The sequence below is a fragment of the Neovison vison genome, chromosome 12 (assembly GCF_020171115.1).
Source record: "Neovison vison isolate M4711 chromosome 12, ASM_NN_V1, whole genome shotgun sequence".
Taxonomy (NCBI): domain Eukaryota; kingdom Metazoa; phylum Chordata; class Mammalia; order Carnivora; family Mustelidae; genus Neogale; species Neogale vison.
The window spans coordinates 66,524,104-66,543,536 of NC_058102.1; the positions used below are offsets into that span (position 1 = coordinate 66,524,104).

Consider the following 19,433-nt stretch of genomic DNA (forward strand, 5'->3'; position numbering starts at 1 on the left):
GTCTTGATGATGACAGCTTTGTAATAGAGCTTGAAGTCTGGAATTGTGAGGCCACCAACTTTGGCTTTCTTTTTCAATATCCCTTTGGCTATTCGAGGTCTTTTCTGGTTCCATATAAGTTTTAGGATTATTTGTTCCAATTCTTTGAAAAAGATGGATGGTACTTTGATAGGAATTGCATTAAATGTGTAGATTGCTTTAGGTAGCATAGACATTTTCACAATATTTATTCTTCCAATCCAGGAGCATGGAACATTTTTCCATTTCTTTGTGTCTTCCTCAATTTCTTTCATGAGTACTTTATAGTTTTCTGAGTATAGATTCTTAGCCTCTTTGGTTAGGTTTATTCCTAGGTATCTTACGGTTTGGGGTGCAATTGTAAATGGGATTGAGTCCTTAATTTCTCTTTCTTCTGTCTTGTTGTTGTTGGTGTAGAGAAATGCAACTGATTTCTGTGCATTGATTTTATATCCTGACACTTTACTGAATTCCTGTACAAATTCTAGCATTTTTGGAGTGGAGTCTTTTGGGTTTTCCACATATAGTATCATATCATCTGCGAAGAGTGATAGTTTGACTTCTTCTTTGCCGATTTGGATGCCTTTAATTTCCTTTTGTTGTCTGATTGCTGAGGCTAGGACTTCTAGTACTATGTTGAATAGCAGTGGTGATAATGGACATCCCTGCTGTGTTCCTGACCTTAGCGGAAAAGCTTTCAGTTTTTCTCCATTGAGAATGATATTTGCGGTGGGTTTTTCATAAATGGCTTTGATAATATTGAGGTATGTGCCCTCTATCCCTACACTTTGAAGAGTTTTGATCAGGAAGGGATGCTGTACTTTGTCAAATGCTTTTTCAGCATCTATTGAGAGTATCATATGGCTCTTGTTCTTTCTTTTATTGATGTGTTGTATCACATTGACTGATTTGTGGATGTTGAACCAACCTTGCAGTCCTGGAATAAATTCCACTTGGTCAAAGCCATCCATTTTTCTAACCAGACCAAATTCTGAATTAGTTGGGAATTAGTGAATTTTATGTGCAAGTATACAAAGTGCCTGTGAATGTCTGCCTAGATGTTTTGTTGAATTCCCTATGAGACATGAGGATTGGTCTAAGATAAAATATACCTACCTCACAGGGAATGAAGATTTGCCACCAGTGAGTATATTCAAATAGGCGATTATAATGACTATTTTCCAGAATATTTTAGGAGTGGTTATGCCACTGGAACACGGTATATTCTCTAAAACAGGTTTCTCAGCCTCAGCACGATTGATAATTCTTCGCTGGGAGGTGTGGGGGGATGTCCTGGGGTGAGCAGCATCTCTGACCTCTACTCACTAGATTGCCGCCAGCTGAGAACCAACACTGTAAGGCCAATAGTTTGGAGGGACATCCATTTGCATATATTTTGCGATCTGTCAAAATATATATGTTTCTCATCCTATCTTAAATATTTTTATCTAAAATATATGCAATAAAAAATAGGATCTCTGCAAGAAATCATATCCAAATGATTACACAGCTAGTTTTTAAATGTGGAAAAAAGAGTTCTATATACTAATTTCTTTAAAAACTGAATGATTAGGTATCAGTTTCTATGCTATAACAATTAAATTAAATACATCATGATGAATACCATTTAGGGCTAAAGGTTTATGTGACATTTTATTTAAGACTTTTAATTTCTCCTTATTGCTCAGAAGTATAGCTATGCTTTAGTTTCCATTAACCTACCATACATTTCAGTAATTGTAGGATCATGAACTAATAAATGATCTGCGGTGTTTGTTCTTTTTCAGGGTAATTTAGTTAAGGATTATAAACACAGTTAAATTATTTATGGAACAAATTTCAGCGATCAACTCAATCCTGGTTTGTGGGCTATAAACCATAGTATCAGAAATTCTCTGGGGCAACTGTGTGTTTCTTTCTTTTTTTTTTTTTTTAATACACAATGTATGGATATTTCATAATCATAGATTACTTAAAATGTTGCACATGGTTGTGAAAATGTACCTTAGAAAATGAGTGTTTGAATCATGAGTCAAGTCAAGCTGCCTTACTGTTAGTAAAATTGAGACTTCCACTCCTATACAAATTTATGAGTTCAAACTACAGTTCCATCAGTGCTTCTTAGACATTAATGCAAACAAAAATGTCTGTATTTCAAAATCCAGTTACTGTGCAGTTAAGAAACTTTCACCCAACTTTCAACTGGAAGTAATTAACCTCCACTGTAGTGATATGCTCAATGTAAGATATTAATAGAATAACCTAATTCTATAATGTAATAAATATGCTCAATTAAAATATGCTCATTGACGATATCAATATTTGATAGTATCTACCTGCATTAGTCATTTTTTTAAAAGATTTTATTTATTTATTTGACAGACAGATCACAAGTAGGCAGAGAGGCAGGCAGAGAGAGAGAGAAGGAAGCAGGCTCCCCGCCTAGCAGAGAGCCCAATGCGGGGCTCGATCCCAGGACCCTGAGATCATCACCTGAGCCGAAGGCAGAGGCTTTAACCCACTGAGCCACCCAGGTGCCCCCGCATTAGGCATTTTTAAAGATGATATATGTAGAATCTCATAACATATCAGCATTAATGAGTTTTTAGCCATTTTTCATGATAGGTGTATCTCACTCTGAACCACAATTAAGCAAAATGTTATCTTCACCAAGGAAAATCCTATTATCACTGGATTTATGTTATTAACAAATATTATTGGGGCATGTGGATGGCTCAGTTGGTTAAGTGTCTGACTCTCAGTTTTTGGCTCAGGTCATGATCTCAGGATCCTGAGATCGAGTCTTGTGTCAGGCTCCATGCTCAGTGGGAAGTCTGCTTGAGATTCTCTGCCTCTGCATCTCCCCCTGCTCAAGCGCTCTCTCTAAAATAAATAATTAGATTTTGAATTTACTCAATAAAATTTATGAAGTTTTTACCCTCTTGTTATGTAAGCACCTACATAATATTCTTGATTAAGCCTTGATAGGCCATAAACCCTATAACTATTACTATATGATCCTCTACAGAGAAAGACTGTCAATCCCTGATTTAGGTCATGATTCTCCAAGTCGGCCACCTGGGCTGGACTCAAATGTACAGTACTGTTAGTCTTGGCTGGGGTCTTCCATGCACATGAAGTCAACTGTTGGGGCTGATGTGGCTGCCACTACTGAGTAGCCTCAGGTAGGAAGGCTTGTTTCTCCTTCTTGTGATCTCCTAAGCTCTAGAAGACTAGCTCAGGCATTGTTACCTAGCATCTGGACAGAGTTGCCAAAGAATGTCTTCTGATGATCCTATGTTACTTCAGCCACATTATACTGGCCTGAGTGAATAAGCATTATGAACTGATTCCCAAATTCTTATCTAATTGTCCAAACATCATCTTCTCAGTATATTCAAAGATATCAGGCCTTCTATTATGTTTATTGCATTGGAGACATATCTCGTGGACATATTTCCATACTGGATTGGTTGTTCTCTAGGTCTGTTACATAACTGTCTAATTTGGATCTCTCTCAGGTATATTTCTGGAAATTCACTACATGGCTCTTGAACTACAACTCCAGCTTTCTGGATACCACTGAATTCTTCTTTCTTGGTTTACTCCTTTGTTTGACAGAGTACCTCCTTGTAGGAGATTCTTGAGAAAAGGCACATGGGAAATAAAAGTTTTGATATTTCCTTTGTCTGAAAAATGACTTTGTTCTACCCTTACACTTAATTTATAGTTTGACTAAATTGGATTTCTAGCTTGGAAATTTTTTCAGTTTTAAAGGTTTTTGAGAAGTTTGATTCTGATACCTCTTCAATTGTGTAAGTTTTTTTTTCTCTAAAAAGTCTTACACATGTTCTTTATTCCCATTTCTCAAAAATTTCATGACAAACCTAGTTATAGGTCTATTTAGTAACTTAGGTCTTACAATCTCATGTTCTTCATGAAAAAACTCATGTCCTTCAATTTGGGAGATTTACTTTAATAATAATAATGTGAAAAATACATTATTTCTTGCATTCTGTTTTCTGTTTTTCAAGAATCCTTTGATTCAGCTAATGAACCTCCTAAGCTGGCTAATTTTCTACTCTTTCCACTCCTATTTTGTTTTTGTTTTTTGAGGTTTTTTTTTTTTTTTTTTTCTTTTTAATACCCTTGTCTCTGGAAGACTTTTACAACTTCATCTTTTTTTTTTTTAAACTTTCTAGTACATTTTAGATTTCTAATCTTTTATTTTGCTTAAAAATAGCATCCTCTTCCTGTTTCATAGATGTAAAATCTTCTCTTACCTTTAAGAACCTTAGGCTCAGTGGGTTAAGCCGCTGCCTTCGGCTCAGGTCATGATCTCAGGGTCCTGGGATCGAGTCCCGCATCGGGCTCTCTGCTCAGCAGGGAGCCTGCTTCCTCCTCTCTCTCTCTGCCTGCCTCTCTGCCTACTTGTGATCTCTCTCTGTCAAATAAATAAATAAAATCTTAAAAAAAAAAAAAGAACCTTAAAAAGTTTCTTTTTAACTTTCCACACTTTACAGAGTGTTTTATTTCCTGTTTTTCAGGGAAGTTATCTGTTCATACTTGACTATTTGCTCGTGTTTAAAGAGGAGAGCACTAAAATGCTGAGTAATATCTCTGTGCTTGCAGTTGTGGTTTATGGACTGTGATCTTAATAGCAGAGTAATCTGGCTTGGTTGTTTCCTTGGGGCAATTTCTGATACCAATACATTTAGGTCTTTTATCTTGGGCTGTCTAAATTCCTCAGAAAAGAATCTTCCAGTTTCCTGTCTGGTTGTAGACATTCTGAGAGCTGGGTTGGAAAAATGGCTAAGGTTCTCTATAAGTAGTATGAAACTTTTCACCTTGCTCTCCCCCCAACGCCATGTCCACTTTGCCTTGGTTATCCCTGGTCCAGAGACCCTACATTTTATTTTTTTCCAGAGAATTAACCTAAGGTTTCTGTCAGAAGTGGAAAAAATGTGTGGGGGCCTAACTGCTTATTAAATAGACTTTCAGTCTTTCCTTCTAGTTGAGTTCTCCCCTTCATTCCCACATCCAGAAGTTTCTGGTGCCACAAACAAGCCTTTAGGAGTTTCTACAATATATACTGGTCTTCTCAGTTTCTAATTTAGGGTTCCATTTTACTAGTTTTTATTTCAGTGGAGTTTTAGAAGGGGGTGGACAAAAACGCACATACTGTCTGTTCTTTTTAACAAGATACATGTTAGGAAAAATGTATTAAACTTTTTACTTGGAAATAAGTTTAGATTTACAGAAACTTGCAAAGGTAGTACAAGAGTTCTCATACACATTTTACCCAATTTCCCCTAATAGTAACATCTTATATAATTATGGTACATTTATCAAGATAAGAAATTAACATCACACTATGGTGAATGCTGTGAAATGTGTAAGCCTGATGATGATTCACAGACCTTACTCCTGGGACAAATAATACATTATATGTTAATAAAAATAATAATAAATAGATTATAGATTTTATTTGTATTTCACCAGGTTTTCCACTAATGTCTTTTTTTCTGTTCTGGGATTAATTCAGGGTAAAATGTTGCATTCAGACATCATATCTCATTAGTCTCTTCTAACTTCTGACAGTTTCTCAGTCTTTCCTTTACAACACTTTTCAGGTACTTTGAAGAAATCTGGATTTCTCACTTTTTTTCTCATAATTAGACTAGGGTTCTGATTTGGGGGAAGAATACCACAGAGCTGAAGCATGCTTCTCATTATATCGTATGAGGGGAGTGTGGCCTTAAACATAATTTATCACTGGCTGTGTTAACCTTGATCATTTGGTTAACATGGTTATCTGCCAGGTTTTATGGCTAAAAGTTAAAACATTTTTTCCCTTTTATAATTTATTCAATTAGACATGAACAACTAAGCCCAGCCAATACTCAAGCAGAGGTGAATTAAGTTTTACCTACTGGAAATGAGTGTGTATCTACATTTATTTCTAAAGATACATGATTATTTTTAGACTATAGTTTCTTCTATAGCTATAGAACTGTTCGCATTTCTAATTCTTCTTGCTTCAGTTCTGCAATTTATATTTTTCTTGACAAGTTTTCATCTTGTCTAAGCTTTACAGCTGATTTATATTGCTTATATCATGTTTAAAATCTGCATTGCATCTATTTTAGGTTACTTGATTCATTCTGACAATGTTCACTAATAACATCTTCATCAATCTTGTCAAAGATTTGTGAATTTTATGTCTTTTTTAAGAAATGATAATATTTTGAAACTTTACAATTTATGTTGTAAATTTCTGTCATAAACTTTATTTCCTTCCTATTTTCTTTGGATTATCCTATTCTTTCTTTTCGAACTGTATTAGTAAGTTGGGTGTTAGCCCATTCTTTTCCAATTTTTTCTATTTTCTAATACATGATTTAAGACTATGATTTTCCTTTGAAGCATCACTTAGATGTTTTTCACAATTTTAAGTAAATAACTATTTTAATAATGGCTACATTATTTTTCCTTTGTGCATAGCTTTAAAAAAATTTGCACATACTGAAATGCACGAACCTTAAGTGTATGTACAGCTCAGTGGATTTTCATATACACATATACCCATTCGCCTACCACCCAGATCAAGATAAAGAGCAACTAGATATTGCAGAAAGTGCTCTCATGCTTTTGCCCACCAGAGATAACTACTATTATAATTTTATTCAAATGCCTCAGCCATATGTGCTTTATCATGCATCTCATCCTTCCTCACACTGGAGCAATTTATGCACTTGACACATTCCCTAGTTCACTGTAAGGTCACTGAACACAGTGGCAGTTTCATTCACATTTGTAATCTCTGCAAAAAACTATCATTTGTCATGCTCATAGCAAGTATCTGATATGCAGTTCCCTGGACATGTCATGCTTTCTCTGGTGGAAGTCAGTTCCCCTTAGCCTTCTCCTGTGATGATCAAATGTAGTCCTTCTGCACAAATCAGTCTGAGCAGCATCAACTGTAATGTTCCCTGAAATGCTTTAGACCTTCCACGTCTTTTCACAGGGTGGTGGGTTTAGCACCCCTTGTAGGTGTTCAAAGAGCAATAACCTATATTTTATATCTCAAAGCACTCCACGACTCACCACTGTAATAGCTGCTTTACCTATCTATTACCAACTTGAGATCTCTTTGAAATCAGGGATTATATTTATTACAGTTCATATTCTTTATGACTAGAACCTAATATAGTATCTGGTACAGAGTACAGATGCACAATTCAAATTCATCTTCAATAAATAAGTCAATTTGTTTCTCCAATGCAAAGAAAATCTATTTAAGGGTAGAGATTGTAACTTATATATATGTGTTCCCCAGAGCAACTGTGTGGTGGGAGCACCTAGAGTAAATCTTTCCAAACTTTCTCAGTTCACAGCTCCCTTGTTGCCTCAATAATTTTTTCTACCGTGCCCTCCAGGCCAAAAGAAATACCTAATTGTTTCATTTACTAACTGGTTAGGTCATAACACAGCAGCCATTTGAAAAGATGATATACAAAAACCGAAACACAAATACTTTAATTTCATCTTTAACCCAAATTCCGTATTCATAAGAGTTCTGTACATAGCAGGAATTTCATAGCTTCCTGGCATAAGATCAGACAATGACACTCTCACTTCCTGTTCCACAGGAATATTTGCACGATACTTGCTTTTTATCACAGCAACCCCCAAACCTAACGTCACTATGACATGATGTACTAGAAAGAAATGTAAGACAAATCAGTAGTGCCAACCTAGTAGTTTAACCTGGTTTCCAAAAGATCCCAAGTATCTGTGTACTGCCCTCTAATACTGAAAACACCCTGCAGCACCCAGGCCACCTAGATGCAGCTGGGAAACTATTGCCTTCCGTAATCACAATAAACCTCCACTCACTGTTTGTTATTCTTAGCACTCAGCTAGGTATTAAAATGACAAAGGTGGTTAAGATGGTTTTAATAATAATAATAATAATAATAGTACTAGTGACATATCAACACCGGCAGCCATCTGGGCAACAACTCAGACTATGTTCTAGACACTACACGAAGTAAGTGAATGAACTTCAGCTGGGTCTTTATTGATGACTCATCGATGATACTTATAATTAAAGTTTCTGGGACCTAACAGAGATCTGTGTAAAAGACACAGCAAAGTTAAGCAAAATATAATGTAAAAAGTGCTAAAATAAAATTACAAAGGCAATGATAATTTGGTGTTTAAAGTTAATAAGATAGTGATGTATGTGTACTTCCATTTCATACCCAGAATCAGTTTCAGAGGCCCATATACACAGCTATCTCCTTAAATCATATGTTTTAAAAATGGCAATATAAATATTTTAAAAGGGGTTTTACAGTAATTATTTCTAAGAGCGCATTTTCAATGACTATAAGAATGGCCGATTTCCGGAATGTTAGTAATTAGTTAGAAATCTGTGGAGCTGGAAATTACCATGTAACTATAATGACATGAAAGTCAAACAGATCCCCTAAATCAAAAAAATGACAGTGGAAGTTATATTTTCAATATATACATTCTTCAATCTTCCACCCAATCCATTCGTCAAAATCCTGAATAAAATTTTTTGGTAGATAAATTGTGATTTGGTAGCTTTATACTGTACTGAGTTAAATTTTTATTTTACCTACTTCTTCTAACATATACCCCCCCAATTAAATAGAAAAAACCTCATTTTATGATAGTCCTTCAGACAGGTGAAGAATGTTACCATACCTTTATTTTTCTCTTCTCTCAACTAAATATTCCAATACCTTCTATAGTTGTGACAAGGTTTCCTGCTCTGTTACTGATCTGCCCACAATACTTTTTTACATGACATTTATAGTGTCTAAAGCTGTTGCATAAATCTCAGTTTTCATTTTAAAACATTTCCAAGGGCCTCATAGCAACTCTGTAAAGCAGGTATTATTAATCCCACTTTACAGATCTGAAAATGAAGTCTCATACATTTTAAAAAAGTGGTCAAGGTTACTTGAGCACAGGCTAGGACTCACACCCAATCCCACCTACTTCTTGGCATATTTATTTTGGTAATCAGTTATTCTTTTGATCACAGGGTAACAGAAAATTCACGAACTAACTTTAAAAAGAATTTGCAGCCTCACATGAAAGAACTAAGGGTAAGCTTCCATTAGTGTTCGAGTGATGTGATCAAGGATGCAAATTTCTCCATTTCCAGTTCTTAGCTCTGCCTTTGGGGTAGGATCCATTCTCATAATAGTTCTACACATATGGTCCCAAGGGGGTTATTAACAGTTCCAAGGATTTTTCCCATTTTCTTACTGTGAATGACAGTGTTTATATATCTGAGGAAGCAAGTTCCAAAATGGAGCCTTACAGACTTGACTCAGAAAATGTGTGAATTCTTAGAACCTGCTAACATAGGGGTAGGACATAATCATTATTAGCCTAAGTAAATAAGGGCTTATGCATAAAATTAAAAAGTAGGTTAAATTTCACCTAAACAACATGGCTAAGAGATAAAAAGAATCACTTTGGGAAGGGAGGAACAGTTGCTAAGGGGACACCAATAAATGTCTAAGATGATCTCATTCTGATTTGGCAATATCTCTCTTAAAACATGGATATGGAAATGAATGCAATGCTTCCATCAGACCAGTGAAAGAAAGTATACGACTTTACCTAAAAATTCTATTTGGAATCATGCATCCACTCGTCACGTTACTGCAAATCTATACAAGCTGTTCAAAGTAATCCTTTGTTGAAGCTAAATGTAATCACTCTTTTTTTTTTTTTTCCCTCCCTGATTACTATTTCCTTGAATAACAATAAGAATCATGTCAGTTTGGCACCCCATAGACAATCTGATTAATATATTTTTAAAGGATGACAACAACCAAAGCACTGTTTTTGGTGATCCCACTTTTGGTAAAATGTATCACTTAAAGGCAGCCAAAACTCTAAAAGAGCTAAATTGTACTGATGGAGATCAAGTACATTTTTAAAAGATTAATATGTCTCCTTAAAACAATGTTGGTTCTATACCATCTTATAACCTATTGCAGTTTTCAAGACTCAACTCCTACATCTGGGGTGCTTAAATCTAGGGGAGAAAACAGAGAAACAGAATCTTTAAAAATAATATGCCTAGTGGTATAGTTATATACTGAATGTCAAAGAAGAGGAAAGAACACTTGATTTAATCTAAGAAATGTAAAAAGAAGTTTTGTGGAGTAAAAAAAAAAAAAAGCTAAGTTATTAGATATGAGTGGGTTTTGCAAGTTAGGAAAGTGATGGTATTCTGGGCTGAAGATACAGTGTGACTAAGGCCCAATGCCATCAAACAGCATGAGTACCAGCAGTTTGGTACTAAAAGCACGAAATGTGAAGGAGAATGGCAGCAGATGAACTGAATAGGTAGGGACCAGGTCACTAAAAAAGTTTCTATTTCAGGTACTGAAAGAGTTATAGTTCATGCTAAGTAGCTTGAATGTGATCCTATAGGCTATGGGGAGACACTAAAGAATTTAAAGTTCATTCATTTTTTTTATTCCAAATTGAAAGGGGACAAAACTGGAAGCCAAGAAATCGATGTAGGTGGTCAAGGTAAACAATCAGAACCATGATGAAGTCAGTGATGGCAGGCTGGAGGTTTGTATACTTAAGGATTCTATCAGGTAAAATGGAAAGGTTTTAATGTATCAAAATGGGGTTGAGAGAGGGAGAGTTTAGGAAAATCTCCAGTTGTCTGGACTGGGCAACTTGGTAGATAGTTATCTTACTGAATGAAAATAGGAAATATAGCAGGAGGGAAAGATGAGAAAATAATTGATGCACTATTTGTTACTTGTCCCTAAGTACAATAATTTTGAAAAATATGTGATTAAGATTTTACCTTTAATTAACTAGGTGGCTATCAAAGTTTTACAAATAAAAACTTTCAAACAAACTAATGAATCAAAGCTAAGTAAGTCAATACAGAAAAATTATTTCAGTGTTGTGAAATTATCTGGCCTAAGCTAAAATAGAAATGCGATTTCCTTTTTTAAAAGAAGGGTCAGGTGGCAATGCTGAATTTCTTAAAGAAAATTTAACCACTGATTGTAATGTCTGTGGCTTTGGGGGAAACATAACCCCAAATTACAGTGGCTGTGGTTATAAACTATTATGAAGAGCTTCCAACGTCAGACATCGTTTAAGTGTCTGTATGCCCTGGAGTCCTTTTACAGGACTTTGCTAGAACAGCAAAATTAATGACTCCTCTTTTTGCCCTTTTTGGTGTCAGTAACAAATGTACTTTCCTTTTGTTAACAATTTTCAAGGGACACAGAATTCATTTACTATGAAAATCAAAAAACTCAGAGTCATTAACTTTCTTCACTCAATCCACACACTGACTTAGTCTTAATTTATGATGAAGGCCAAACAAAATTATCTATCAAATCAATTCAGAGAAATATGTGCCCCAATCCTTAGGAATTGCATTTTCTGTCATAGTTTAACATTATCTCTTCAGTTAGTGCCAGTATTAACACAAAGAAAATCTATAGGTAAATTATAAAGCCAAAGCTCTTTGTCTTCCTTACTTTTGTCAGAGTAATTTTAGTTACTTAAGTTTATACTGTTTTTCCCTTTGCAGAACTCCATCTTTATCTTATTTCTAGTGTGACTTAGTGGTCAAAATTGCTAATTGCTATTAATTCTGTTTTATTTTTGGATAAAATAAATTTTATTTTAATTCTTTTAATTAACTTTGAGTGCTATGAAATGACCTGAATCTTAGAATTAAAAAGATAGCTTCCTAGCTTTGATAATGTCAGTCCCTTTAGTCAGTATTCAAATAGTCTGTAGTTCCCCAGACAGTATTCTTCAGGCTGTATGGGTACAACAGACTAGGGAAGAACGAAGGGAAGGAATGCGTGCTGGCCTCTGAAACCAGACAGGTGGGGGGCAGAGGGTGGAAGGAGCTGCTGTTTAGACTCATAACCCTGAGCTTCCTAGAAACTGGAATGAAGCTCTGGCCACTTAATCTGGGTAGCAGTGTGATACAGAAAGCACCAGTAACTTCAACACCTTCACAATATTCCTTGAAATACAACCCTCCTAAGTATGAGACTATTTCCATTATTACACAGTTAATCTGACGTGGCCATATTTTTCCTAGGTAGAAGATGGCTACATTCAGTGAGAGAATGTCATGTAGAGTTCCGCCCATCCAGAAAAGTTTTGTTTTTTATGTATTTGGCTTTGACACCATCTCTATGGTTATTAATCCCAAGTTTTGCTCTCCAGCCCTAATAACACACCTGTCCAGACACACACTTCTAACTGCCTACTCACCATTTCCTCTAGGATTATGAACAGGCACCTCAAATTTAATATGCACAAATTACATTATTTATCCCCATGAAACTCAAACCTCCTCATCATCTCAAATTGCCATATAGCCAAGAATTTATTTTGGTGGTTATTTGTTTAAAAAAAAAAGTTTTATTAAAGTAGTATTTATATACAGTAAGAAGACGCATCACTAAAAAATATGTAATTTGGTAAAACATCAAATGTAATCATCACAATTATGATTAAAATATTTCTATCACTTTCAAAAAGTACTCCCCACCACAACTCCTGATTTCTTTCCTCTTAAATCATTTTGCCTTCTTCAAAACTTCATACAAGTAGAATTGTAACATGTAAATTTTTTGAGTCTGGCTTCTTCCCTAATTTCCTTATCTAAATAAAACCTCTACCACCCATTCTCAGTGAAACACGTAACCCTTTCCACAGTTCATATCACTATACGGAATTGCCCTATTCACTGTAAGTCTTTTTCAACTTGGGTGTAAGTTCCATGACTGCCTAGGGACCTTGTCTATCTTCTTTGATGCTGTATGCCCAGAACCTCCAACAGAGCTGATGCATGGTAGATACTCCATAAATATTACTGAATAAATAAAGAAATATAAATAGCCCCTTTGAGTGTTTGTGACTGAAATTACCTAGAGATGAAATAAGCATTGAGAGCAATGTGTGCTTTATCCTGAGAAGAGAACAGTGGGAGGCAGAACAGCGTAGATTACTGCCTTCGCAGTAACGCCCTCTAATCTGAACACAGCCTGCTGTCTCTTCTGAGGAGTTACACAATCTATCTGAGATTTAATTTCTGCATTTGTAAAAGTGGAGATATCATTTCTGCCTCTTTTGAGTATTATATGAAATCACACATGAAAAAAACCAGGAGAGAACGGTCTGGTACTTAGAAGTGAATTAGTGACCTTGCTACTGTTAAAAGTTGTTGCCGTCCCCACCACCACCACTCCTGTTGTATTACTATTTCCTGCAGCTCTGGCTGCGGAAAGACTTCCATAAAAATAGGTTTTTAGCTAGCAGCCTAAAATACTTGTAGAGAATAAAGCCAGGTAAGTGAAATGAAAACATAGAGAACTATTATTGTTTTCTGTTAAAGTTAAAAGAAACAATGACACTCTGTCAACTTCTGCAATATCTAACATTCCAGGTATTTTCCTAAAAGTAGTAACAAGGACATTAAATACAAATCTGAAACTCACTTAAAATCCCATGATTATAAGGGTATGGACAAGCTCAAGAGGCAGAATTTCACATTCCTATCTCTAGAAGCCTAGGGGTAAAGTCTATTTATAAACTTTATTTCTGGTCCTGTAACTTAGGTAACTTAGAATAATTAATTAAGGAGTTTTTTACAAACCAAACTGTAGTACTCTATTGCTTTTTCCAATTTGCCTTTCTATGGAATTAATGTTGATTAATTAATGAAATGATGTCTATGTATTTACTTGAGAATTTTGGGTGAATACAATTAAGTCTTATAAGTCATCTTCCCAAGTTAACTGCATGATATTTTGGATCCTCATATTTAAGGACCATGATTAGTTTTCTGGAACACATTCTATAAGCTACATATTAGGCTAGGGCCTCCACAGCATAAATACGATTGAGACACGGAAGTTCTCAGTTCAGTGGGAAGGTCAGTCAAATAAGTAGGTATTTGAATTTGATATATGATGTAAGAGAATTATAAACTGCAAGATAGGTGGTGAGGGTCTTTTCCCCTCCAACACATGATAAGTATTCTCTGAGTTGCAGGTAATAGTAGGAAGAAAATAAGCGTACACCCATGTATCTGCAATCTTGTTTTTACAACAAAGAGGGGCACTTTTAAAAACAGAGCAGTCCTTCAACAATTTGCTAGTCCTTCAACAAAAGTGCTAGTTTATGAAGAACATACACACACATAATGTATAAGATGAGGAGGCTTATAAATCTGGAGAAATAATCTCCTTTAATTCTTTTAACATATTTATACTAGCAGATTTGTCCTTGTTAAGTCCAGTATCAACGTATCTTCCATTGACTGTTTTGGTTTTGCTGTACATGAGCCATACCTTCTTGTTTCTTTGCATATCTCCTACTGTTGATAAAAATGGACATTAAAATAATATAATATAGCAATTCTAGAAATCATATCTCTTTCAGCTCCCAGGAGTCATTGTTCTTGTTGTTATTTGTCTAGTAACTTTCCTGACCTAATTCTGCAAAGTCTGTATTTTTTGTCATGTATAGCCATTGAGGTCTCTGCTGGGTTAGCCAGGTGGTCAGCAAATAATTAGATAGTGAATTCCTTAAATACCTTGAATTAGATAAGCGATCCATCATTTTCCCGGGGAGTGTGGATGCTGGGTAACACCTTTAACACTGCCAGTTTACAATTCTGTCTCAGCCTTCACTTTTTGCTTGAAGAGATTCAAATCAAGTCAGTGGTGAGAGATTAGGGTATTCTCAGGTCTTTCCTGGGCAGGTGCACAACCTAGTGCATGTGTATGGCCCTCAAGAAATCCAGGATTATTTTTAAAAGTTGGAGCTTTTCAAAGCCACCTATAATAATCACATTTCCCAAATGTCCCTTTTAAGTTTTTTGGCCGGGCTTGTTTGACCAAGTGGTATTTCTGTCTCAGGCACAGGTTAAACAATTGCCACTTACTGCTTTTCACAAACAATATGAAAATTAGGGCTCTCCCAATACACAAGCTCTAAGCAAATGGGGACTTTCTGGGAAGCTATCAGATAGGTCACACCAATTCCCTGGAGAAAGGTTTTTTTGTGTGTGTGGAGCTCCAGATTTAGTCTGCCCATTCCAGTGGCTTCTACACTGCTATTTTTCATAGCTATCATTGTTGTGAAGCTTCTACTTTTTAAATCTACTATGCAACTAGAGAAAAGAGGGTGGTAGTAAAGCAAGCTAAAATCTACAAATCTTGATGTTCTTAGTGAGCTTTAACTATTTTTGCTGAATAAAATACTCCTTGGGTTACTGAAACCTTTGGTTAATATTCAGAGTTCTGAAAAAGTTGATTTTGACAATTTTGCTAGTGTTATCATTCCCTCTACGGTGAAGGTTAATTTCCAGAGATCTTTAGTCTATCATTCCTGAAGTGCTTAGACTCTCCATTTCTAAGAATATCAGTATTTGTTCAATTGCTTTTTAGTACATTAAGTTTGCAAGTTTGAACATTTAATCTACCTGAAATTCGTTTTAGTGTACAAAGCCCAGAAAGAAATGGGTGGCCAGTTACAATTATCTTCAATCTTTTCTGGATTAAATAGTAAGATACTTTTGAGAATCTAATTAAAAACTATGAGAAAAGTCTATACATATCCATAGTTTTGCAGAATTTCACAGACTTTTATGGGCCCCTTTCCAGGCAACTCAGATTAAAGCCCATGATTTGCTATTTGCTACAGTAACTTATCCTACTTAATTTGTACTATCATCTTTATAGATCTATGAATTGCAGAAAATTTTACATCCTTCTGTATTCCAAACTAATCCAATGGTCTACCTGTTCTGTATCCATAACAGTACCATACAGTTTTAATTACACCAATGATCTTTCTGCCGCAGAGCCTTAGTACTTGCTATTCCCCTGCCTGAAACATTCTCTCCCCAAGGAGTCACAAAGTAAACTCCTGACTTCCATGCAGGCCTCAGCTCAAATGCTGAGTCAGCCCTTCCCTGACTCCCCCACTGAGATTCCCTGACTCTCTCGATGGTGCCCAGCTTCATTTTTTTTTTTTTTTAAAGATTTTATTTATTTATTTGACAGAGAGAGATCACAAGTAGGCAGAGAGGCAGGCAGAGAGAGAGGGGGAAGCAGGCTCCCCGCCGAGCAGAGAGCCCGATGCGGGACTCGATCCCAGGACCCCGAGATCATGACCTGAGCCGAAGGCAGCGGCTTAACCCACTGAGCCACCCAGGCGCCCCCATTTTAATTCATGACACTGATCACTATTTCACACTCTGTTAGGCTTGAATACTTTCCTATCAGTCTTCTTCACAAGAAGGCAGGCAAGTTGTTGGTTCTTTTCTTACTATTCCATCACCAGAAATAAGTACAGTCCCTGGGAGATGGCAGGCAGTCACTCCAGTTATTAATGTGAAACACTGAAAATTAAGTCTGACCATGTCAATTTGTTTGCTTACCCTACTGGCCTAAATAAACCAAAGATAGGAACTTCATATGGCTCCCAAGAGAAGTAATTTGTCAATTTTCTAAACTAGAACTATGAATCTCTAAGGAGCTAATGGAATGACAATTGTTTGGTTGTAGTTTCTTAACTGCAACTACATGAAAATGAAAGCAGCTATTTAAGAAGACAGAATACACTTGACATTTACGACCTCGCATTTGAAAGCCCAAAGTTAACCAGAAACATTGTTTTTCTGTTATATATGTTCTCTGTTCAATTCCCTTAGCCACAAAGCAGTTAAGCACACACAGACACACATACCACACACACATACTCACTTTCTCACATGCACCTAAAATATGCAAACATTTGGAAGAAAATAAATACAATGCATTTATTCATGACAGGCTTGGATTATCTTCACAGTACTCTGAAACTGTGGCAAACAGATGTTAAAGTATATCATATATTATAGTGTTTTCTGTAGGCAAGAATGCTCCTGACAAACCAGCAGAGAATTATGCCCTTTATGATATATACTTTTCTGTTGGAGTGATGAACATGTGCGGATTTATTCATGCACTCTTGCCCAAGTTCATGGTGACTAACAGTCCACATCTATGTGAGGTTAGAGGATTGGGGTCTGTGGCCACAAAAAGTTTTAAGTAAATGCTCCCAAGTCAGAATTTAACCAAAGATCGTGACCTTACCAGCATCAAATTCCAACCAACTGACAATTAAACATCTTATAAACAATATGTGCTCAATATGTATTCAATGATACTAACAACAGAAGAATTACAAAGTAATCATTACTCTAACAGAAAAAAGCAAATAAATAATAAAATAAGATCTGTCACTACACTACTGTTTTCTTGTAACAAATACTACATAAAGATCTGTTTAATTTTTATAACAAATGGGTGACTATGTGCTTGACAATAAATTTAAGTGACATTTTTTTTAAAAAGTGCGTAACATTTATCCTGGATATTAAAAGCATTGACATTTTTAAGGCTTCATGAAGATTAGCTAACGAATTGTAAGAAAGTCTTCTGGGTTGTTTGGTAAATGTTAGTTGCTTTAGCTACATTTATAATGCATGACTGAATAAACAATGGTAGGGTATGTAACACTTTTATCATGGAAAACAAAGACTTCTACAAATGTTATTTTTTGCTCTTTACACTTCTTTAAGGGGAAATTTATTCAGGTATATTTCAGTGCCTCTGTTACGAAAAGACTAGAAATATGGAAAATAGAGCCATGCAAATTCAATTATGGAAAATGAAAGTACTGTAGTTTTTACTGTTCACTTAAGTAGACAAAAGTTATTTTGTATGTAGGCCATACTTGTTGATACATAATACCGTTTATGAAACCACAGGTATCATCTGTGAAGTCCTACTAATTATCAGTATCAGCTATGGATCATACAGATACATAAATCTGACATAATTAAGAGAATCAAACTGCTTTCTACCTATATATATAATTTTGCATTGATTGTGTGTGTTTATGTACGTATTTGTGAAAAAGAAAAAAAATTAAACAGGAGTTTTGTGTAGCTGCAATAACTAAACATAAGTTTGGATTCTGACTTTTTAAAAAAATGGTAAAAAGATAAAATTATAGGATTTGCAATATCAGAAAGTAGAAATACACTGATACATTAAAAATTATTAGTTTAAAATATTACTATCAAAAGCAAAATAATTAATACTGATATGTCCACTATGGTGATTTTAAGATAAAATAATAATAAGGAAACTACATTTTGAGAAAAATAAAGAAAAAGGAAGTATTTACAAAGAGTGAATTTTACTAACCTGACTTATTTTTCTTTGTTCTTGTATAGCTTTTTGAATTGCCTGAGATACTTTTTCTTGATCTTTTGCATGCTCAGTCTTCCATAACTCCCTTTCTTCAGCATGAGCTTTTTCCAAATTTTTTCTTTCTTCTTCTATGGCTTTTAAAACTGCATCCTTCACTGCTTCTTTCTCAAGCTTCAAAACAAATAATGACTTAAATGAAAATATTTGAATGAGTGACTGCATAAATCCTTGAATAAGAAAGTTTTGGGTTAACCTAAAAGGTACAAAACTTGAATTCTTTAGGGTTTAGTTCTGACGCTGTTGTTTTTATCCATACTTAATAATTGGTGTAAAAATCAAATCAATTACTTGTTTTTGTACAAATATTCATACATTATTTCCAAGGCACATCTAAACATCACAGAAACTAAGCCTTAACTTAAAGTAGCAGTTTCAAACTATTTGGTCTTAGAGTCTCTTTACATTCTTAAAAATTATGGAGTACTTCAAAGAGCTTTTGCTTATGCTGGTTGTACATATTATGATCACCATATTAGAAACTCAAACCAAGACAAAATAAAAATATTTATTAACTAATTTTATATTAACATTAAATGCACTGTATATTAATGAATATCTTTTATGGAAAAAATAACTATATTTTCCAAAATGAAGAAGTGAGAAGAAAATCTGTGGACCTCCTTAATATTTGACTTAATAGAAAACAACTAGGTTCTCGTATCTGCCTTCTGTATTAAATCTGTAGTATGGCTTAGGACATAAAGAAAACTCAGTCTCACACTGATGTGCAGTAGAAAAGGGAGGATTACTTAGTAGCCAGTTTGGATCTTTGTAGATATTGGTTCCATATCAAAATTTTAACACAGGATAGTTCTTTTTTTTTTTTTTAAGATTTTTTAAAATGTATTATTTGATAGGGAGAGAGACAGCAAGAGAGGGAACACAAGCAGGGAGAGTGGGAGAGGGAGAAGCTGACTTCCCACCGAGCAGGGAGCCCAATGCAGGGCTGAATCTCAGAACCCTGGAATCATGACCTGAGCTGAAGGCAGATGTTTAATGACTGAGCCACCCAGGTGCCCAACACAG

At 35.3% G+C, this 19,433-nt stretch overlaps 1 protein-coding gene across 2 annotated transcripts in view; it reads right to left on the bottom strand.

The window, feature by feature from the left end:
* Positions 1–19,433, bottom strand: part of CCDC91 (coiled-coil domain containing 91) — a 347,220-nt gene that overhangs the window by 67,339 nt on the left and 260,448 nt on the right. For both annotated transcript variants that reach the window (XM_044226465.1, XM_044226466.1), the window contains one exon: positions 18,342–18,518. In XM_044226465.1, coding sequence (XP_044082400.1) covers positions 18,342–18,518 — 177 coding nt within the window. The remainder of the gene's footprint in view (positions 1–18,341; positions 18,519–19,433) is intronic.